At 37.0% G+C, this 24,756-nt stretch overlaps 1 protein-coding gene and 1 pseudogene across 1 annotated transcript; one reads left to right on the forward strand and one right to left on the reverse strand.

Annotated features, from left to right (window-relative positions):
* Positions 1-1,025: 1,025 nt before the first annotated feature.
* Positions 1,026-23,012, reverse strand: LOC131234416 (AMSH-like ubiquitin thioesterase 1). The gene is made up of 14 exons (XM_058231270.1): positions 22,725-23,012; positions 14,564-14,628; positions 14,175-14,250; positions 13,891-14,082; positions 11,510-11,610; positions 10,140-10,245; positions 10,017-10,063; positions 9,494-9,824; positions 9,216-9,305; positions 9,060-9,122; positions 8,883-8,957; positions 2,209-2,271; positions 1,536-1,588; positions 1,026-1,449 (listed from the first exon to the last, which is right to left on the reverse strand). The coding sequence occupies exons 1-14, from the start codon at positions 22,842-22,844 to the stop codon at positions 1,431-1,433; spliced, it is 1,401 nt and encodes a 466-aa protein (XP_058087253.1). The 5' UTR covers positions 22,845-23,012; the 3' UTR covers positions 1,026-1,430.
* On the forward strand, positions 18,118-19,995 carry LOC131235016 (shaggy-related protein kinase zeta-like; annotated as a pseudogene).
* Positions 23,013-24,756: the final 1,744 nt, after the last annotated feature.

Genomic DNA, 24,756 nt, shown 5'->3' on the forward strand with positions numbered 1-24,756 from the left:
GGCGAGTTGCCCTGACTCAGTCAAGTCACTGCAAACTCATCGAGCACAGCTCAAACTCAAGAACAAACAAGCCAGTCCATCCAAATTTTGGGACTGAATTAGCATTTTCCGTTCAATCAGCATTCCTCACAGATGGAGAGCAGCTTGCATAGATACTCTTCATCCAGTGGGTCCTGTCAATAGGAATTATTACAAAAAGGTAAAATAAAAATCTCCATTGGCAATCTCTGTCCATTCAATTATTAGTCTGCAAATGGAGAGGTCACCAACAAGAGGGCGAGGATTATTTGATGGTGGGAGATTTCGTCCACAAATCCATGATGCCATATGAATGAACTGGACCATCAAGAGTCGGTCCCTACATATAAGAGAATGCTGGCCATTCCAGCAAGCAAGGTATATATCCCTGTTGGGTCCTTACTCATGGCTCAGTGGTAGGCTCACAAGAGTATCGACATGAGGTCATGGGTTAAAGTACCCATTATGGTGAAATTCCACTCTGGTGTGAGTGCGTGTATATTATTATTATTTATTTTTTTAAAAGGTATAATCCCTGTCCCAATTATTTCAATTCACTTGCTTGGCTATGGATGAATCTCCCACCAGTCCGAAGAAGCCAACCATCCTCAGCATTTTCATCTCCAATGGTCATTCTGCCCAATAGAATACCAGGTATTGGTCACAAAAAATCCTGCAATTCCATAACCAGCCAGCCGTAGTCGAGGATGGTTTTCTCCAATGCATAAATAACTTGAGGTTTAAATAAATAAATTCAAAGTGTTAAATAAAAAGATAAAGTATCCACTGCTAAATGCTTGTATCTAAGTTCCCAGGCACTCTTATCTTGGTATACACGGCACACAGATTCAATCCATATGTAATAAAACATAAGTCCTCCATTCAACAATGGGCGCACAACCATCCATCACAGAGCATGGCCAGATCAATGGTCCACAAGTGTGCCCTGATGGAAGTTCTTGATAAACTTCAATACGATGTCACTAGATTTCGTAGAGAAGGAAACATGGAGCAAAAAGTGTCATTTTATTGATTTGTGATTACATCGTTTTGAACAGCCGGTAGGCCGTCAGCAGTTCCAGTTTATATGGGCAATCTCTATGTACAGATACTCACAAAACTGATATTTGATTTTCTTTTACAAAACAAATCATATCATGTGCTAATGACTGAATATATATGTATTAGAGTCCCATCATCACACATGATTTAGTGAATAAAACGAGAGAGCATTGCCCATAGAACGAGAACCATTCTCATCGAAGATCAATGATATCAAACTTGAGACCGGGATTCATATAAACATCAGAGCAGTGGTGATAGATAGGCTCGCCATCGGGTGGCTCATCATGAGGATGGAAACCACGTTGCTGGCAATTCCTTATGATCGACATGCCGCCTGGAGTCGTTAGTCAGAAAATGCCATGAGTTCTGCACATGGAGATCTGTCAGAAATGCCCTATTACAAAAGTTTGACGAAACTGAATTCCAGTATGGATAAGAGCACATCTCTCTACCTTGATGCATCTTTCGGTGCCATAACAATCGCAATGGCTTCCGGCAACATGATCTATGACAATCAGCAAGAGGACTTAAATGAGATAAATGGCTTAGAAGGAAATAAAGAAAATGAGAGAGAAACAAAGAACACACACACACACACACACACACACACACACACACATAGGGGCCTTGGTAGTTCAAGTCAGTTATCAAGCATATGGAAAACACATGCAATCCACACTGTTAATCAGCTGGCCCTGCCATCAATGGTACACACCAAAAATCATGCTAGTTGGATTATCCTAACCACCAATGGGAGGATTTCGATGATTACAGAAGGGCAGTTGGAAAAATGCCCAGCCCATGGCAGACAATCAAGGCGGTACGTCCCTCAATGGTTGGCTAGGATCATCTGACCACTGATTTTTGGTTCACGGCCTATTAACACTAGGGCCAGCAAATCAATGGTCTAGATATTGTACATCTACATGTAGAGAGGTACAGTGCTTGATAACAAACTAAGATATATGCTTCTAACACTCTAGACCTGAAAAAAAAAATGGATAGAAGGCCTCAAGTGCAAAGTTTAGGCGTTTAGGCTGAAAACAGTAATGGAAGGGGAAAATCATAAACATTAGGTTGAGAATGACTGTAGAAGCAACGAGTGTGATACTGTAAAGAGCATACCTGATAGGAATAATGGGTGTGTAGATCAATTGATGACATGAAACAAGACTGTGAAGGATGCGTCTGAACATAGAATGTAAGAATATTATTAAATTGGTTCAATGGAATTCAGAAGCATGAAAATAATCAGATAGTGAATCGGAGATGCAGATGGGATTTATATATGAGAGTTACTTGATACACAAGCTCAAAGGACAGCCATGCACATGCACTCAGCAATTGTAGATGTGGCATACACATGCAACTCAAACCATCCATGGTGTAGGCCCACTATAGATGGGTCATGAATCAAAATCAGAATGATTAGATGATCCCTAACCTCTGATTACTGGACATTTGTTTGTTGAATTTGGCCCGTTGACTATTTTTCATTTTGACCATCCATTAGATGTCCGCCAAATGGCCAGTCAAAACAACAGCGTAATTTTTGGTTTATGACCCATCTAAAGTGGGGCCCACAATTTGGACTATCATGCTCTGCCAGAATATCATTTTTCCCATTTTCATATCATGCTAATATGCATGAACAGAGCAACGAATACTTGTCAAAAGAAAAGATTTTCTTCCCCTTACGGTCATTCACACATTATGAAAAGTAATTTCCATGCATAAAACAGAGCCATGTTAACTTCTTCTCCAACTCAAAAGGAGAGCGAATGGATATTGGACTAACTTTTATACATGTGATTGATGAGCAACAGACCATGCTAGTCCAGTGAATCCATTTGATAAACATTATACTTATTCCTCACCATGTACCAGGCAGAAGTGTGAAACATGAACAAAGTCAAACAAGCCCCATGTTTATGTGGTAGTGCACAAATACATAGCCTAGTCTGTGAATAAATGTGAGGGTTTGTGAAGTTAATTGTGGTAGTGCACAAATACATAGCCTAGTCTGTGAATAAATGTGAGGGTTCATGAAGTTAATCGAATAATAGACGATACTGGTAAGACTTCTCGATCTGGACTGAGATATAAGTGTAATTTGATTTTTTCTATACCTGTGAAAGTTTAGGTAATATGAATCTTTATGACTTGCCTGAATCCATATTTAAAGCCAACCTTTATTTAAGCCCTCAAAAGGATTCAGTAGACCATGTCTCAGTTCAGCTAGTATCCTTAACAATTCAAATTCAGGTTTTTATGACTCAACCAAGACCATCTTTAAAGCATTCAAGTCCTCAAAGATCCAATAAACCATGTCTCAATTTAGCGACTATCCTCAAAATCAAGTTTCAAGTGCTAAACCTTTCTCATTAGCGAGGTTTTATTCTTTGGAAGTTCTCTTGAACAAGTATGTTCCCTATTTGCATCTCATATAAATCTAAGACATCACAGAGTTGTTTTCTCCGTGGACAGTAACTCCAACAGGCATGCTTTATATGGCATCTAGGATATATCTATGCCGACAAAAAATAAGAGACACGTTAAGAAAAGAATTTGTAGAGAAAAAAGAGCATCTAAGGCTGAAAAAACCAATTGGCTAGTTAGATCTAAGACAAAAAATAAAAAAGAATTTATGGAGAAGAGGGGGTGTTTCGCTGACACAAAATAAGTATCCTATTTGAATTATTGACCGAGTGACATGTGAAAGGAAGAAGATCAAACAAAGGAAACCAATAACACCTCCAAAAGATAATTAAAAAAATAAATTAATCGAGAAGTATGCTGGCATCTAGAAAAGGTTTGGAAAGTGTGGAAAGTATAAATATGATTACCATGCAATGTTGTCAAATGGCACAAGTGATCTTGCACGAAGGGGTTGTGTGCTTATGCAATGACACAACCCCCAAACAATTTTTTTTCTTTTTTGAACATTGACAATTTTATTAATTAGAGGCTGCAGCCAAATGAATACAAAGACCCAAAAACAAAAACAAAAACAAAAACAAAAACTAAAAAAAAAAAAACACACAAAAAAAAAAAGAGGAAAAAACAGAGAATTAAAACTCTAGCCAACCATCCGGAAACTAAACAATGGCCTTTGATGCAATCCCCCAAACAAATTTTCTTTTTGACAAAAAAAAAAAATTAAGAAAAAAAAGTGAAAATTCCAGGAAAAATGAATATATATATATATATCTATATATATATATATATATATATATATATATATATATATATATATATATATATATATATATATATATATGAGAAATGCTCACACACAACTAGTTGGACCGTGAGTTTTGGTCCAACTAGCTGGGCATTTAATAAAAAAAATCCCCCTTTTATACAATGCATACACCTATATTGAGGGATTTTAGAATGCATATCATAGTTATGTAAAGTGGCATATGTGTTAAGATCTAAGCCATTCATTAGTTAGGATCCACTAAGGAGAACTTATATGCTAAAAACTAAGAAACTACACTTTTAAGAAAAGTACAAGTGTGCATGTTAATCTAGATCATTGGACTATTTTATTAACAACCCATTATTTTCACAAGTATTTGACATGTTTGATCATAAGATCATCATTTTAATTTTTATTTTTTGCCCCTAAGAAGTTGATAATGTAATTTATCTAATGTACGGATTTGATTTTTAGTTGGATGGTCCAAATCTATAATAAGTGCATAGTCCATTCTACATTTAATGAAAAAAAAGAAAAGAAGCCTCTCTTAATTAATGTAAGTCAATGCTTCCATGGTAGACTAATTACATTTTGGCATGGAAAAGGGCCCACGGCTTGAGTGGGCCCATCATTGCGATAATGTAAAATCAACCCTGTCCATTAGGTATGTCACCCCATGTTAGATCAAGGTCTCAAATTTCATTCCCATCCTTAGTTCAGGTGAATCACATGATTAGAAACAGCGTATATGGAAAGGTTCACCCTCTAAACTATTTCCATCAGTGTGGCTCACATGAATCATATATGGACTTCATTTTTGGGACTCAGGCTTAATTTTGGTTTGATATCTAATGGCTGGAACAGATTTCATAGTTTCTTTATGATGGGCCCTGAAAAAAATCAAGAGCAGATGTCTCTCTCCTACTTGCTCCTATTGGTGTGGCCCATCTGAACCACTGATTAGCCTAATTTCTTTGCTCTAAGCCTATCACTGGATTACACGTTTAATGGTTGGAGTGGATCTTACATACATTTAAGAATGGGTCCGTAAAAAATCTGTGGGAGTGCATGGTACCTGTTCCCAAAATATTACCATTTGGCGTAATTTAAAGTTGTAATTAATGCTCATAATGCTGGCATAGAGGTGGCGTTGTTTTGGTAATTAATCCTCGTAATACCGATCCACGAGTGATTTAAACGCAGCTTTGAAAAAGAGTGGCCCCTTCGGGTAGGCTGACTATGCCGTTAATTTTAAATCTACCCCGAACATCTGATGGGTCACCTCACTTTGCACCTAGGGCTCAAATTTTAGGCCCATCCATGCTTCAGGTGGACCAAACAACTGGAAATAGTTGATAAAGAAAAGTTCACCCTCCAAACTATTTACGTTGGCGTGGCCTACTTGAAAGATGAATGGATCTAAATTTTGTCCCTATATAAGTTCTCCTTAGTGGATCCTAACTGATGAATGGCTTAGATCTTAACAAATATGCCACTTTACATAACTATGACATGCATTCTAAAATCCCTCAATATAGGTGTATGCATTGTATAAAAGGGGGAATTTTTTCATTAAATGCCCAGCTAGTTGGACCAACACTCACGGTCCAACTAGTTGTGTGTGAGCATCTCTCTCTCTCTCTCTCTCTCTCTCTCTCTCTCTCTCTCTCTCTCTCTATATATATATATATATATATATATATATATATATATATCAGTGTTTTAAATAGCGTATAGCGTAAGCTACACAATTCTTAATATTTTTAATTAAAATAATAAAAAATATGATAAAATTTACAAAATGCATAATTTTTATGAGTTCTTGACTGCGAATCCGGTTCATCAACCACTTATTTCCATGCAAAATCTCTCTCTCTCTCTCTCTCTCTCTCTCTCTCTGCCATTAGACATCTCTAAGTACGACTTTTTTTTAATTATTTATTGAAACATCACAAATTCATGATATAGACCACAATTTGGATGGTCCAGATTGATCTAAGTGCTCTATCTACGATATGGACCACAATTTGGATGGTCCGAATTAATTTAATGTAGTGTCATATGTCATAGGTATAAGTCATCATCATTTTAATATGGGTGTTAAACTAACAATAAAAAAACACTTAAAAAATGAGATTTTAGGTAGGTTAATGCTATCCACGCTACACACTACGCTACGCTACATGCACTATAGCTTACGCTACACGCTACTGAAAACACTGATATATATATATATATCGTAGCGTACACTACAGCTACGTAGCGTCTGTAGCATAAACTACAATGTATTTTTTTTTACTATTTTATTTGTTTATAATTTTTTTCACGTTTTCTTTGTTTCTAATGTTGAGGAATGTGACACTTGTATTATACTTGATGCTTTTAAGCTATGAGATTTTTATTTCTTTTCATAGTTGTGACTTGTGGTTTCAATTAGACATTATTAATTAAAGTGGTTTGCTTAGAAAGTTGTTGATGTGATAATTATTTGATTTGGATTATATATGTGGATTGGCTTTTGATAAATGATAACTACTAGCTTTTTTGAACATGCTTATAATTGATAAAATGAAACATCATTTAGGCATTTTTATTTTTATTTTTTCCTTTTTTTTTCACTATCTATTATATTTGTCTTATTTTTAAATTAAAAAATAGAAGTATCGTGTATCTTACGCCACACACTACATATTTACGCTACACACTATAGAGGGCTAAGCGCTACGCATCACGCTACCGCTATTTAAAACACTGATATGTATATATATATAAAAGAAAATTTATGTAAAAATACTATGTGTAGGGAATTGTTTTTTTTTTTTTTAAGTTTTATTAGACTATTAGATTATAACGAGTCAACAAACAACCACTCAAATGAATGCATATACTAAAAATAAGTGAAAAAACAATGTATAAATTTTATTGATGTCATATTAAGAGAGAATGTGAGTAATAGAGTGTGAGAGAGAGTAAGAGACTTGGCAGATTAAGAGATGGGAGTATTAGAGAGAGTTGTGAAAATAGGAGGGTGGGAGTTTCTATCTATAGGTAAAAAGTGAGCGATAATGAAGCAAAAAAAAAAAAAAAGTGTCCCAAAATTCAGAAATCTAACCATTGGGAGGTGATGCCATCTGAAAGTGATGGCATAACCGTATAACTATGGCTTATGTGGTTGCATACTTCTCTATGCAACTACATAAACCCAAATGGTACAATAACCATGCCACCATGGCATATGCAGTCCACTAGTCCAAAATGGCATATGCAATGGCATAATTGCTTATGTGATCGCATATGACAACACTGTTACCATGTCTAGAGTTTAAGAGCCATCAAAGGAATGGAAAGGTTCTAGCCAGTAGAAATAAGGTGTGGCCACAGATACCAAAAACAAGTACCAATTTGACATTCCAGACAGGAACAAATAGGAGCATGGGAACATAAACATCTGCACAATACACTGCCAATTGAAGAGGAAGAGCACAATGTGACATGCCTGCTATATAGTTGCACAAAGCATGAGGCAAAGTTGCAACAAATTTGGGTACAAAGGTAGGGAATTGTCTCTTTCAAAATGTAAACAAGTAGGTAAGAAGTGGAACTAGGAAGAGAAGCGGGATTCTGAAGAGCAGATTCGAAGTGGAAGCGGCACCTAGGTAGAAGGATCCTGCAACTATAGTCTGATAAGTTTCAAGACTGCGAGGGAACTAACAAATTACGCATGAATAATGATGTCCTTCCTGTGTCCTCGAAACTCTGCGGTTGATTAAAAGGACTGTTACCCCCAAGAAAGAATATAAACCTTTAGTAATGGTGATAATGGAGGTACTAGATACAGGTGAGTGGAAGATACTAGACTCAAAGTCCACAGTCATGGAAAGAAAACTTCCAGAGGCTGGCCATAGCATCATTTGCCGGGCTACATAGAACCTTAGACCTTTTACCTATACCCACAAATGCCGACCCCTTGTATCTAAAACCACCTTGTGGAACAACCACTACCAGCCCGAATACCCTGTTGCAAACATGTTACCCACCTGCAGGCGCGCCCCCAAAAAAAAAAAAAAACACCTTTTAGACCTCGGAAACCACTGTGATACCCAACCTGCAGGACAACACGTCTGAGGTGACAAACACCTGGCCACGTCAGGACACATACTCATTATTAAATGGTCGCATTCAGTGCAATCCAAAACACCTTTGACCAACTGGTTTAAAAGAACAAGCACACATACAGCACAACTGACAATCCCAGACTCAATTGCACACTGCTTCACAAACTTTAGGTTGGGAGCTCAAACCCAATCTTATGTGTGCAATGAGACAAGCAGATGAATTTATAAAGTTAGCACAAATGCAGAAGTCTACATCTCTTTCCTATTCTTTATGGATAAGTTAGTAGATACTTATATGGAACCTGTAATAGAGAATTGCACATTTCATTTATTTGTCATCATTTTGTCTGGAATGTCTTCTGAACTCATTTTTAAACTATTAGAAAATAACCTCTTTAAAATTAATTAATTAATTAATTTTATTTTTTTAAAAAAAAAACAGTAGGGGCAAAGTCATGGCAGCAACAGAAGACACTCACATGAATCCACCCTAGGGGGAAAAGAGATTGCTTATCCTGGACATCAAAAATTTCCTCTTCGTTCATGGTTTGACACTGAAAAGGCAACGATATCATTAATAAGAGAACTAAGGTCACATTCCCCCACCCCCAAAAAATATAAAAAATAAATAAATAAAAGGAATAACAGCATCCTACTGAATCAGATGTTGACTCCTGCTTTGGGATGATGAGAGCTGTCACATTAAATTTTCTGTTTTTCTGCAAAGTAAATGGCAGTTAAATTGATATTTTTTCCAGAGAGGATGCAATTAAACACAGCTTTTTTCTTCTTCTTTTTCTTTTTGAACTTACAAGTGAGCCTGCAAGAACGCCACAGGTTTCTAAATTCCTTTCGGTGTTTGACCTAGCCAGCCTCATAAAGCTGTCCATCATTTGAGTTGACTGCAAAGATAATACAAGAATAATTGGCATGGTAAAAACCCAGGAAAACCTATAAAGAAGCATATAAGAAACTCCACAGTATGAAAAGAAGCTCATCATCTACAATTAAATCTTTCTGGATAAAATGCACTAGGTAAACAGAAGCAACTGCATGCAGCACTGGATCAAAAGAGGCTACAGAATCTCACAATGTGCAACTGCAGAGGTGATTCAGAGTGGATAAGCTCATCCTGAAAGGATTTTGCTGGTCCATTTATTGAATCGAAAGCTTCAGATGAAGTAACAGGGACCAAATTTTGTATATCTGCTAGTACAGGCGGAGGAGCAGGCTGTCTGATAATATCCATCTGAATAGGAGATTCTACAATGTTTGAGGTAGCCATTGAAGAAGGTTGCTCGGCATGGACAGACCATCTACCATCATCCAGGGAAAGGACAGATTCAATTGTAGATCTTTCAGGCTCTGATTTTTCACCAGCTTTTAGAACCTCAGCTCCATCTTCGGCAGGTTGAACCAAGCTGTTTGTCATGTAAAATCAAAGGTGAACTAGATTCATCACCATAACTGAAAGACTTAAGAACAATGTCAAAAGAGTGAGCAAAGAGGCATTGCCCTTCTTTAGCCATAAGCCTAAATTAAAATGTTGAAATGATGGTGTTTGTGAAATACACAAAATATAAAATAAATAAATAAAAATTAAAAAAGTGAACCTTGGGATCTCTATTGGAGTTAAGTCTAAATTGCGTGGATATTGGACCTACATCCACAGGTGACATGTCAGCATTGTTTATGAGTGCAGCTGAACAAAAAGTAGCAGATGGATTAGAGTTTACCCCTCTATCGATAGTAGGCGGCTTCCACTGCCCTCGAAGCCCATTTGGACCTAAAATAGAGTGTCTCGATAATGTCTCCTCCTTTGGAGGCGGGATACTTAGGGATCTGTAGAATATCAGGCAGAACACAACCAAATTTGAATGAATGAAGCTTAAATAAGATGTAGTATAACATCACAAACAAACCAACTTTATATTTATTTTCCAAGTTTACTCGTTAGGAATTCGGCATAAAGGAAAATAGAACCAAAAATAAACATCAGAAATCAATATTGAACCCCAGAAAACACACCAGAAAACCAGAATCTGGTTAACAATGAAGAAAATATTTTCCATATTAAGTATAATTACTTTTATCAGATTTAGAAAATGATCTTTCTCCTTTGTTCTTTTCAGAGAGAACAATAGCACAGTATAACAGTTATGGGTGGAACTATTGATTGCTCTGCCAAAGGGCACATTTTGCCTCCCATATTGGCTCAAAGCTTTTGGTCAAGATGACTTCGAGACTAAATTCTGTAAGCATTTTGTTACTTCAATTTTCAATATGGAAGGATTCACCCCAACTACAAGACATTCAGCATTAATGGCATTATAATTGAGTTTGCACAATAATAAACTGTAATTTAAGGGAATTTTAACTTTGTGTCAAGCTCTGTGTGGGACTATGGAAACATTACTTGTTCATCTCTACTCCAGCATGTTAATTACCCTTTCAAGCATACTTCATTTCTTTCTGCCTGAACTTTAATTTCACAAATCCATAGCATACTGTTGTTTAGTTTTTGAAGAAAATTTCTGATCAAAGTGGATATCTTACTCTAAAGTTGTTGATCATATAATGAATGATGTATGGTAGTTGTTAATGTAATAAGATCACAGTATTCAAAAATGGTTATATGTAATACCCATAACAGTGACAGTGGGAACCATTACGTGGTATGGGTCTGTAAAGGCCGTTCTGGGAAAAAAAAAAAAGGCCCACAGCAGTCCGATACAGGGCTGATACAATTTCTTCCATTAAAATAACTTTTTGACCATTACAAGGCCGTAACGGCTGTTATGGCCCGTATCGTTATTCGTTACGGCCACCATTACCGTTATTGAATACCTTGAATAAGACAAGCCGCATGCTCTATGTCGTTTTCTACAATAAGCATCAGTTCCTCTTTTCATTTTATCATTTTCTTATATATCTTATCTTTCTTACCCTAAACCTTTTTCAATACTTATTCAAGATTTTGCAACTTCTTGCTGCAGTTTCCAGATTTGATAAGCCCCATTTTTATAATTAAAGGCTGTAGATAGCATACACAATCACACAAGTTGTATGGAGTTTTGTAATGCAGACTATATAATAGGACGCTTACAATTTGCGAAATTGGTCCTCTGCTGCTGGCAACTGTGACAGCTTATCTCGCTGAATCCATGGACCCTGGGATGTACCATCTTGTCCAACAAATTGGTGTACCTGTAAGAGGAACATACCATAATATGCATAAAGATAGAAGCATAAAATAGAATACCGATGCAGTGCACATGGGCCTGACCTATATGGAAGGCCGGGATCCATTAAGGCAGGCAACACTGCAGGGCTGCACGTGTGTCTAGCACTTGTTCAGTTTGAATTCAAAATTTGGCACGAATCCTCAGGATATTTTGGACATTTTCTTGTGGATGGTGGAATGGATAGTTATTTGGGTGTAGGTTTCGTTGGAACCTTGGGCAACTACTCACAAGATTAGTTACGCCCACTGTTTTAAATACTTACACTATGTAGCGTAGCTTAGCCTTAATGCTACGTGGCTAGTGAACATAGCTTTAGTCGCATGTAGCCTATGCTACATGCTATATAGCCTACGCTATATGCTTTGTACTTTACACTACAAGTTATTTTTCACAATTTATAAATCTATTGGTTCGTCATGTTTTGCATGAAAAATCATAGAGCTGGAGCTTTGATTTCAATATCCATTGTTCTTCATGTTCTCCATGTTTTTTTTTTTCCAAAATTTTCCTTCAACTGGCTATCAATTGAGACTAATTTCGAAGTATTTAGGAGTATTTGATGAAATGATCATCACAAAAACTCTAATTTCAAATTTTGAGTGTAGGCGGTCCGATTTGGGGAAAATTGGGAAATTTTTAAAATTTCCCCAATTTCTTCCAAATTGCTTACAATGTTGCACCCCAAACATGAAATCAAGCAGGTACAAGGGATCATCTATTGATTTGTTATGTCCTTGTCAATTTTTGGAAAATAAAAATCATTTTTAATTAAAAATTAATATAAAAAATTTTATTGAATTTTTTTTTTCGAAATTTCCCTTCAACCAACTTCAAAGTATTTTAGGAGTGTTTGATGAAATGATCATCACATACACTCTAAATGTTATGCATTCAATTTGAATATTTGCATTAGTTCAGTCAGACAACGCAGAGCTTAGGACCTTATACAAAGGAAACCTATTATGTGCACTTCATTTGAGATGTTATGATTTAAAAGTGTATATTAAAGTCTTTTTTAACAATCCTTTAAGTTTCATTGAAAAATTCAATTATTTTCCCAATGTTTCCCAAAAAGTGTGATAAATTACCCAATATAGACGATATATCCTGTGCGATAACCAATACATATTTGTATCCCAAGGATGCGATATGTAACGCGATACCGATATTTCAAATACTTGATAAGAAACATGTTCATACTTTGGAAGAGTGTGATTGTGATAGAGAGGCACTAAAAAATTGTACACGTGGCATACAAGTAACTCAAACTAAACCACCAAATCATGGGCCCCTATTTAGATAGACCATAAACAAAAAGTCAGACTAACGTAATTTTCAAATTAAGAGATTGGTGGAAATTCAATGAACGGTTGAAGTGTAAATCACTGAATTGTCTGAATTCAACAAATGGATGCCCATTGCTCAGAGGATAAAGTTGGTCAGTTGATCTGATTTTGATGTACCAATTATACATGGTAGGTCCCAGAATTTGTATGGTTTACTTTGAGTTACTACATGCCACTTGTACGATTTATGAGTGCCTGTGTATCAACCATCATACTCTGCTCAACTACAAAATAATTCCTCAAAGTCTTGACACTGGAAGAGTGTCATGGTTGATATGCAGGCACTGTGACGATTGCACACATGGAATACAAGCAACTCAAATTAAACCCTCCAAGTCATGGACCCGTATTTAGGTAGGTCATAAGCCAACAGTAATACTGATTTGACAGTAGAAAGCTAAAGTATTAAATGGTCTGAATTCAATGAATAAATGTCCATCATCAGACGTAAGGATAGCTCAATCAATCTAATTTTGAGACATGTTAGGTCCTGCAATTTAGACAGTTCATTTTGAGTTAATGTATGCCACATATACAATTTCTGAGTGTTTGTGTTTCAACCATCATACTCTACCACAGTATCAAATAGCTCTCTCTCTTTATTTTTCTTCTCCTTTTCTTTTATTCTTCCTCTTCTTCTTCATGGGTCAACCCAGTTGGACCAATTGGACTGTACTGTCCACGAAAATTGGTTGACCTTTGATCGGGGTTAAAAACATTGGGTGCATGCATCCGATTGGGCCCTTTCAAAAGTAAATGGATTCTGGGAAGTGCAAAATTCTTCATATTCAAATAAAATATTTTTTTAAAAAAAGTTTAAAATTCTTATTTGCAATGTAATAGCATCAGTGTAATATCACATTTCCAGTGGTACATTGAAGACCTTGACTTTTTACCTGTTTGACTCCATAATTTGTTGGAGTTTGCTTTTTAATAGGAGGCCATTCCAAGGAAGAATTGGTGGCAAAATTTTGGTGAACCTGGTCATGTCCGTCTACTTGATTTATATGCTTTCTGTTCAATTCCTCAATGCGGCTTTGAACAACAGGCTTCAGTGTCTCCAGCTCGCTTAGGGCATTCAATAATCTCTACATGAAGAATTTCAAAAATTAAATTGCACCAGGCATACTCACATGTGAGATTTTTAAATGAACAAAACCAAAATGCATGAATAAAATACCTTCTTAAAATAAAGCCTTTCTTTTTTTAAAGACACCTGGTAGTCATGATGGCATGGTATAGTTTCTGTGATCAAACTGTAGCAGATAAAAGTCAACTAGTCAGATACTATTTGGATTTTGGACTACAGAAAAACATGACCACAGCTTATGAGATTAAATAACAATAAATATATTAGTAGTTGTAGCATTAGTAGAAAGAAAGATAATACGTACAACTTTGAGCCTTCATAGTGAAGAAACAAAGAAAGGGAAAAAGATTGATGAAATAATGAACTCCTATTCTTCAGATTATTAATATTCAAGATAATAGTTTCCAAAAGCCAAAACAATGATGACCAATCGCAGTTAAAGTAGAAAACAACTTAAGCTGGTCAGGTTCATTTCTGACCTTGAAAAGCGAAGAAGCATAATATACAGATCTATTATATTCTTCTCGTCTCGATAGATGTCAGCCTGCACAGAGTCAACATTTTCAGCCCACAGGAATCACAACCCTTAATATGGGAAATCAAAGTTCTACAAGGTTAATAGTGAAAGCAGAATATTTCTTACTACAAATATCATAATAATCAGCACCACCCCAAGAGGGAAAATTAAAATAAAATAAAAAGAGAAAAAAAGTAGAACAATGAAAGAAAACACAGGTAAACATGCAAACAGAAGTAGGTTTGGGACATGACAGGCATCGATTAGGAAAACAGCATCGAATCGGAACTGTATCAGCTGAGGCTAATCTGAGCAATGGGGTGAATTGTCGACCTGCAAAATCCATATGAAAAGCCTCTTCTACATTATTTTTTTTCAGTCTCTCTATTTTTAACCTATTTTCTTCATCCATAGCATAGAGGAACGGTAAAAAATCATTTCCATAACATTTAGGCCTATTTTAGAGATTAAAACACGGGATTTAAGCCTGATTCAATTAATCAAGCAAGGCAGCATGTATTAAAGATCAAAACCCAAAATAAGATTCCTTTCCAGCTCAACTCTCTTCTTTGAGGACTTCTTTTAGATGTTTGGAGGTGGTGTTTATTCAGAGCATAAAACTTTATTAAAAGCTTTCTCATGGGAGTGGCATTAGAGGAGAGGCACTTGAATGGACTAGCTAGATGTTTAGCTTGTTAGGAAACTGGTGCTGCTAAAGACTTCCTATTTATACCAGAAAGACTGAAAGGGAACTTTGGGATCCTGTCGTATGGACTGATGCAAGTCTCCTCTTGAAAACACCCTTGTGAAGTGTTAGGAGGTAAGATTTCCCATATTGTAGAATCTTGGAAAGCATACCAATATACATCATGTCAATATTTAAAGTTCTTGCTCAATCAAATAAAATAATAATAATAATAATATAAGAGTTCCTGCCCTGTTGGGACAGTTAAAGATAGAGTGGAATTAGGGGGATTTCATGTGTAAGGATAGTGCGAGGGGAACAAATTCCATTTAGGTGGAAGGAACCAAGTCTTTAGTCCAAAGGAGGAAGAGGATTTCAGAATTAGGAGTCTTTAACATGCATAAGGCAGTGGTGGATAGAAGCATTGGAAGTTTTATGAGACCCATCGAGGTCTCTAGAGGCACAATACAATGGGACTGTCAACTGAGCGGCTCGGGCCAAGCACAGTGAACATTCTGAATAGACCCACCCTAGCTAACCAGTTCAAATCCAGGCCCAAACCAATGGAGGCCCGATCCGTTGTAATTACGAGAGGGAGGAGCATCAACAGCCTAGACCTGTTAAAGGGGAAATAGATTGTGAAAATTGAGAGGGATCTGCATGGTGGATGTAAAGTTTAAGAAGGGGATTAGGAGTAGGGTTGGGAACAAGGTCTAGCTATGGATGGTGTGTTGTGTGATCGGAGGCTCCTGTAGCTTTTTTTTTAATTACTTTTTTAATTCTTGGGCTGTCAGAATTGCACTACATAGAGAGGCGACTGATTGACGAATGAATAGTTCTTGAGATGAGTATGTGATCCAGCATCCTAAGTTCAAGGAACTTCAAGAGGGGACAAAAAAAATGAGTAGGAAAAGAAAGGCTACCTACTCGTTGAAACCGATCTAAGTCCATAGCATAGTGTGCGGTGGAATGGTGGTCAGTGTCGGGGTGCGGTGGGCATTCATGTGATCAATAAATCCTGCTTCTTGTTCCTCTATTACCCAAATGCTCCCGTAGAACATTTCCTTCTAGTCACTTAGGTGTTTGCATTTCTTTGGCTTACCTTACGGTTGAATTGGCATCGTTTGAGTTTCAAATGAGTTTCAAATGATTCTGTTATTCTTATTGGCCAGCAAGCAAGGTTTTGAATATGTTTTTTTTTTTTTTGTCAGGGGGGGAGGGGGGGTTACTTTTTCTTGGCAAAGAAGAAAATGACAAAAAATGTCAGGAAAAAGGGAAAACCCACAAATCTATCTTTTTGTTTGTATTCTTGACATGTATTCAATGATGCATCAGAACATTCTTTGGTAAGAATGTGTTTGCCTGAACTACTTGAAACTGAGATTTTTAGTCCATGGCCTCAATATTTGGTATTAAAGCATTTGGGAACTAGATATCCTTACAAACTGATATCCAACAGCATAAGGGTGCCTGTCGGCAAACTAAAGGTATGATACCACTGGACCTGAAGTAACCACTCTTGAACCCTCCAATGAACCCAAGACAAATGCCCTCCCAACCAATCCACTAGCAGTCTCCCACACAAAATGAAATTGAAGGGTGAAAATGCATCACCTTCAAGATACTAAAAAATGGTTCTGTAACGGCCGTAACAACTGTTACAGGAGAAATGACTCATAACGGTCCATTAAGGGATCGATACAGGTTTCTTTTTCCTTTTTTCTTTTCTTTTTTTTTTTTTTTTTTTTTTTTTTTTTTTTTTGAGAGAGAGAGAGAGAACAAAAATTCATCCTCTCTTGCTTTTTTTTTTCTCTGTATTCTTTTCTTGCTTTGCGAGTTTTTACAGGTTTCTTTTTCAAATTAATTAATAAATAAATAAATAAAAGGCATAACAGCCATTATGGCCCCTATCTTAATGCTAACGGTTAAATATGTTGATCATCTTGTTGAACAACACCTAATCTTTTCAATAAGCCATCAAGAATTATGAAGAACTCAGTTGAATACACACAAGCCAACATACAGGATCATGTGACCCTTTACCCTTCTAAGGGAAACATGACACCAATAAAATCGAAGCACCACACAGATCCAAACACCAATAGGTGTGAATTCAAGTCTAAAAAATCCAAATGATACTCAATTGGCTAAATCATCAGCAACTGCATTACCCTCTCTATGAATATGGGCAGCTGAAGATGAATACTGATGAGGGATAACAAAAACCTTTAAGAGAATGTAAGCAACCGTCCAAGAATTCTTAACCCCAAAATAACAGCCACCAAGTCCCCATTAATTAAGGGTGGATAATTTAGTAAGGAGGAGAAATCCATGTAGTCCTCAAAGCAAATCCACCGATATCAAATGACCAAAGTAATGTTGCTTCCCGTGCAACCTAGATTGCCAATCCCCAATGATTTCTGTTCTAAATCCCAAATCTGGATTATGGGTCATTCACGATCTGGATAGTTATTTTTACTGACCCAAAATCAAGATAGCTATTGTTTATTTAGTCACTATTTACATTTTTATTTATAATTTTATAATGTAGAGATTAATTCTTTGATTTTTGTAATATCAGGCATATATAATATAATACTAGGCATACAAGATTTATAATAATAGCATTCATCATTTCATATATACATCACAAATATCAATTTTGATATATAACTATTCCTAAACCACCCATATGATCCAACCCCTAGCATACCACATATTAGAGGAAGTAGCATACTACATATACATTCTCGCAGAATGTACCAGAGCAACATGCAATCCAGATTACCGTGGTGGTTTCCTTTACTTCTCAGTCAAAGTTTAACTTACCAATGCCAAGTGAATCTGCCAACGGCTACAATGAAGACAGGATAGGCAAGGATTTAGGAGTTGAAGGCAGGATTGGGCTACTTCAGGTTGTAGAAGAGGATATTGATATTGATGAGTTGAGTTCTATCTTATATGAGGGCTCACCAGGGAGGAAACTTCTATTCTTTAAGGCACAATTTATAAGCAAACAAGCTCAAGGAGTTCAAATGCTCGTACTCCTCATGAGAAATACTTTGGTCAAGAGGCAGCTCTCTCTACCATGGTGTGCCTTAATGGCCGTTACGAGGCTGTTAATGGTGGCAGCGGTTACACATTACGGCGTCATAAAGGCTGTTACAGCCCTCGTAACAGCCCATCACACCCCCCATAAAGGCCATAATGGTCCACAATGGGGCCGATAGAAGTTTTTTATTCAATACAAAAAAGAGACCATAACGGCCATTATGGGAGCCGTAATGGCCATTACGGCCCATATCGTAAAGGTAACAGTGGTGGCTGTTATGGCCGCCGCTACTGCTAGGATGGTGATAGTTCCCAATCCTAGGGAAATTACGAATGCTGGGATTGGTTGATCTGGATAGGTGATTCCTACATTGACCAAATCTTTTGCTTGGTTGGCATCCTAAACTATGAATCATAAATCTTGAAATTTAAAAATCTTTTGTCTGGTTGACAAGTATATAAGAAAGAGAAAACTAAGCTCACCTATGTTAGAAGCGAAACAAACAACAAAAAAGGGGGAAAATGGTACATATGTAGACAGTCAAACAGTAGCCAAACAACCATTGGAGACCAAATGGGGGTGGCGATCAGCACTGGGGAGAGCAGGTGAGGGAAGTATGGGGGAGGATCCATCAATCCTAGAATGCACAATAACACCTTTTCTAGGGCCTTGTCCACCAAAGAATGAGTAAGTGAAGATCACATCTCGCCTGCTAAACACGGGAGACAACTACAAAATATCGGCATCTGCTGCCAGAGGGGAATGATCTGGTCACTGGTGCCACATCATTTCCACTACATTCAGAAGAAAGAATGGTGAACCCAATTGGACCATTAGTTAAATGCAAGGTACGGGTCATTTCGAATAGTCTTTTAGTCTAAATGCTTGGAGACTGGAGAGACTACATCTACGAAAAAAGGTCTTATAGGACATATGGTGTAAAGACCAGGAATTACAATCAATGGATCACCCGAACGTGGTCTCTTTGACACATTGTTTCTTCTCGACCAAGCAAGGAAGAGCTTTTCCTCAGCTTGGTCATGGAACATGTCCCAGAAACTCTGTCTTGGGTTCGGAAGCAGTACCAAGCAGATGCCACTTATCCTTGTGAAACTTTATAGATACTAAATTTTTGGGGCCTAGCATATCAACAAGCTGACAGTGACACCTAGTCAAGCTTTTTTTTTTTTTTTTTTTTATGGAAGTGCAAAAATTCTAGTGAAAGGGAGAAGCAAACATGCCATACATATGCTCTCATTACCACCAGGCTCTATGGCTTAGATTTGGTTCGACAGAATATACAAACTCAATTGATATATGGTCATTCTTGCTGAGCTGCTTCTTGCTAGCCGTTATTTCCCGGAGAAAGTGCAGTGGACCAGCTGGTTGAGATCATCAAGGTTCTTGGTACTCCAGCTTGGGAGGAAATTCGTTGTATAAATCCTAATTATATTGACTTTAGGTTTCCTATAATACAACCTCATCCTTGGCTTAAGGTTTTCCCTTCTTTTTTTTAGAAAGATCCTTGGCTTAAGGTTTTCCATAAACAAATGCCTCCAAAAGTGATAAATCTTGTTTCACGACCTCTCCATCAATCGCCTAGTCTTTGCTGCACTTCGCTAGCGGCATGTGCGCATCCCTTCTTTGAAAAACTCCAAGAGCCCAATGCTCGCCTACCAAATGGCTGCCTTTTACCCCGCTTTAACTTTAAACAAGAATGAGCCTATGCTTCACCAGAGCTTATCAACAGGCTGACACCTGAGCATGTGAGGCAGCAAGATGTATGCTAAGAAAAAGGCCTCTCTATGGTTATTGTACATCAAGGCCAGCAAATGCAATGCCTAGCATTATGGAGTTCTAAACCAATGAGCAGCTAATTTTTGGAGTTGGTGCTTCTTTCCTTTCAAGCAACATTTTTTTTGTATACTTTTCTGATGATAGGACACTTTCGACCAGATCGGTAAGGAAGCCGTGAGTGTAAGACGACGCGAAGCATTTAGAAAGAGCAAGAAGCATGGCTGGAGAAAGGGGAGATTTGTTTACCTGGCTTTATTTTACTATCATGGCACACTGTTTTCTGCAAACTCCAAAGCACAAAGGTTGGTTAGTTACTGTTCTTCCATATGCTGTTTTAAGGGGCTCGCTTGTTTTTAAGTTGAATGGATGTGGTTTGAAGTTCATCAACTTGTATACATGTTTTCAGTCCATATCCTAGAAAATGAATATTCATGTTTTACTAATAAAAAAACAAAAGGACTGATCACCTATAGGCAATGTTCGAAATATCAGTATCGCGTTACGTATCGCACCCTTGGGATACAAATATGTATCAGTTATTGCATGTGATATATCAGTTGTATCGCGTAATGTATTGTCGTTGTTGGAAACATGGGGAAACATTGGAAATTGGTCAAATTTTTCAACGAAATTTCAGTGATTGTTAAAAAAGACATCGATACACACTTACAAATCAAAACATTACAAAAAACAAGTGCACAAAATAAGTTTTCTTTGTATGGGGTCCTAATCTATGCGTTGTCTAACTGAATTGATGCAAGTATATTCAAAGTCTATTCATATAACTTATAAATGTAAGAAGACATGTGGAAACACAAGCAATACATTCAAAAGCAAAAGAAGAATCACTAAATTAGGTTACATACATGTTTAATTTTTAATTTTTTTTCCAATTTTCCTCAAGTCGGTCCTTCTCCTCCAAATCTCAAAATCAAAGTTCCCAATCCATGATTTTTCATGCCATGCAAAACATGAAAAATCATGGATCTGTAACAATTTGACACTGATTTAACATGATTTATAGAAGGGAAAAACAAAAGGATTGAATATATATATATATATATATATATATATATATATATATATATATATATATGTTCACCGGATCGAACATGTGGGATATATCCCACTACTTGTATGTTTCGTATCGCACAGGTGGGATACAAGTTATATCGTGGGATATATCGGCCGATCTTGTTGATATTTAAAACACCGCCTATAGGCTACAACCTGCTATAGGCCTACTTCACCTATGACCCATATATACATACATTTCCTTTCAAAGTATATGAATTTTTCCAGAGCAAGAGTGGAAACAAGCATTCTGAAAGCATATCAAGCCTAATACCTACATGCTCCGAATAAGGGATTCACAACATATGTCTAGATTCACCAATCCGATCATGATGGGAATGATCGTTTTCACTTGATAGTAAAACTTGTAGATTGAGGTGAAGTGTCCAAGGCATGCAATTTCTTGGCGGGTTGGTCTTTATATATATATATATATATATGTTCACCAGATCAAACATGTGGGATATATCTCACTTCTTGTATGTTTCGTATCGCACAGGTGGGATACAAGATATATCATGGGATATATCGGCCGATCTTGTTGATATTTAAAACACCACCTATAGGCTACAACCTGCTATAGGCCTACTTCACCTAGGACCCATATATACATACATTTCCTTTTAAAGTATATGAATTTTTCCAGAGCAAGAGTGGAAACAAGCATTCTGAAAGCATATCAAGCCTAATACCTACACGCTCCGAATAAGGGATTGACAACATATGTCTAGATTCACCAATCCGATCATGATGGGAATGATCATTTTCACTTGATAGTAAAACTTGTAGATTGAGGTGAAGTGTCCAAGGCATGCAATTGCTTGGCGGGTTGGTCTTTAAATATTTCAAGCGCAATTATTTTTCCTTGTCTGATCTTTGCAAATTGTATTTCTTTATCTATTATAAATATTCTATCTTTCAACAAACAAACCCAAAAAACTTTTATGAATGTTCTGGTATAGGAATGGATCAACAAGTGGTTTTGGAATGCAGGTCACCTAGAGATAAAAAGCTGTACAACTAACCCTGACTCGTTCCATTTCAAACAGTTTCAGCTCATGACTTGTGTCATTGCCCAACAAACGAACACATCTCAAGCAAAAGAGATGATTTCCGTGCAAGTAATGAGATAAATTATTTGGGGTGGAATTTCAAATTGAAGAAAATATAAGCCACCCAAACAGCTTTTCTTTCCCCCAAATCCTGATTTTGACGGCATCCAAACAGCAATCTAAAGTTACCAGATTACAAATGAGATCCTACATAAATAGCCTGAGTCCCACTCAAATTTCACATTCCAAATCAATCCAAAATCAAAATCTCTAACAAAAAAAAAAAAAAAAAATTCCAACAAAAAACTAGTGCTGATAAATTCAATAAACACATCCAATTCCAACAAAATGGAATTCAGTCGATATGCAAAAACATCGAACTCAGAACAGAATCGACTGCAAAATTCGGAAAAAAAAAAAAAAGGGAAAAAAGAGAAGAAAAGAGAAGGAAAAAAAAAAAGACCTGTTTGAGAAGATTGTCAGCGATGCGATAGTAGTAACGAAGAGAGATCCGATTGTCGACATCGAGCTTCTGCGTGCTGGCAGCGATGCTGATCGCTCCCGAAGAAGAGGAAGATCTCATCTTTTGCGGGGCTTTGTTCCTTTCTTTTCTGTTTCAGGAGGAGGAGGAGAATCACATTTGTTTAAAAGATTCTAGAAGAACCAAAAAATAAGAAAACCCTAACCCTAATTGAATAAGGGTCGGAGTTTCGATAATGGCGGAAACTAGAGAGAGAGAGAGAGAGAGAGAGAGAGAGGAATCGAGACTCACGAGCCTGTTCGTCACACTACAGCGATTCGCACGAGGAGAGACGGGAGAGGTGAATCGAGAGCCAACAGCAGAACGCAGATGCGACACGGACGAAATCCGAGCCAATCATTAGGTGAGGATGACCGTGCGAATGCCCTGGGCCATAAATCAGACCAATCCGTTCATTGTGTGGGCCACCCTCATGTCAGAAAAAAATGGATGGTTTGATTTTATTTTTAAAATAAGACAAGCGTTCTAATCAAACCATTACAGGTCTGAAAAACCGTTCAAAGTATGCTGCAAGCCGTATGGATGAATGATAATACTCTGGCAGAGTCAGATGGATGATGCTCAGTCGCTTATTATTTATGAATTCCATACGTGGAGTAAAGTAGTTCGGTTAAACTGTCCAAGTGATGTATCTCAGCTTTAGATGTTTCAACACTTGGGTCAAAAGTTGGTGTACGGTTCGTGTTAAAAAAATAAAAATAGTAAATAAGTTAGATGGAAAATAAACATTACTGAAATATTACAATGGGCTTGTGATATTTTTAACCGTGGGTCATTCAATCGCAACTATAAAGTGCACTTGAGACTAGAATTTAGACACATACTTTAATAATTTAGCAAAATAGGTGAATGATGTGAATATAATTATATGTCAAGATGGACCTCACTATTAAGGTTGTACCTTTTTGGGTGATGCCCAAATTAGGTGTGTCGCCTCACCCAAAACAATGTAAAATCATTTTAGGGTATGATTTTAAAAAAATGAAGTAGATCCCAGTCTTAAGTGGACTATATCATAGGAAAAAGTGATCATTCACCATTAATGGATTCAAGAGTTTTGGATTAAGTTGATATTTGTTTTTTCCTTCATCTAATTTGTGTGACCTTATGTGGTAGAGATATTATAATAGGCTATATAAAATTTTTAATTAGAGGGCATTTTATCATCATTGTTTTTTGTAATATAGTTCACTTGATATTTGGATTAGCTTCATTTATTTGGACTTATTCGAAAGTTGTACATGAGTTGAGCTTGGCATAGCTTGACTTAGCTTGGCCATTAGCTAACCTCAGCTCGCACTCGACTCAACTCGGTCCTCGAGCCTGACTGGCTAGCTCAGCTCGGTTCGATCAACAGCTTAGCCCGTTCGAGCCGAGTTTGAGCTAAGATTAAGTTTGTGCAGCATTTTCACAAACACATGAAGTGCACATTTAATTTCTCACTGTACATAAAACAGCAGCAACAGTTTACAGATATTTCATCAAACACTCAGTAGGCAACATCAAAATCAAAATACAAAGGTAGTTGTTTCATATCTATACCTTCCTCGCTACCAGCCGACTCTTCATTGAGTCATTTCATCAAGCACTTGATAAGCAACATCAAATCAAAATAATTGAGTCACTGAACTAGTTCGATCCCAGTTCGATTAGAGTGGGGGTTCAATCTGAGTTGAGTCGAGCTAGGTTAAGCTCGTACTCACTTTGAAATTTTTTCGAGCTCAAAAAATCAGCTAGAACTCTGCTTTGAAGTGAGTCAAACCGGGCTTTTTCGAGTTAAGTCGAGAGAGCCAACCGAGCTAACTCCGTTCATGTACAGCTCTAGCTCATTCAATGTAAAGGCCTAGCAAAATGGTTATGCAATACATACATTAAGGTGGGCCCCTTTGTAAGTGCGCCAAATCCATTCCTGTACAGCTCGGGCATGTTCATGAACGTGGATGGTTTGTTTTTC

The sequence above is a fragment of the Magnolia sinica genome, chromosome 19 (assembly GCF_029962835.1).
Source record: "Magnolia sinica isolate HGM2019 chromosome 19, MsV1, whole genome shotgun sequence".
NCBI classification, from domain to species: domain Eukaryota; kingdom Viridiplantae; phylum Streptophyta; class Magnoliopsida; order Magnoliales; family Magnoliaceae; genus Magnolia; species Magnolia sinica.

Bases quoted from the DNA above. Each gene is read 5' to 3' on its own strand.
- LOC131234416 (XM_058231270.1), bottom strand. From the start codon at position 22,844: ATGAGATCTTCCTCTTCTTCGGGAGCGATCAGCATCGCTGCCAGCACG. The intron at 10,246-11,509 runs GTAAGCGTCCTA...GATATTCTACAG, and splicing joins GAGGACCAATTTCGCAAATT to ATCCCTAAGTATCCCGCCTC. The intron at 10,064-10,139 runs GTAAACTCTAAT...CTGTGGATGTAG, and splicing joins CGCCTACTATCGATAGAGGG to GTCCAATATCCACGCAATTT.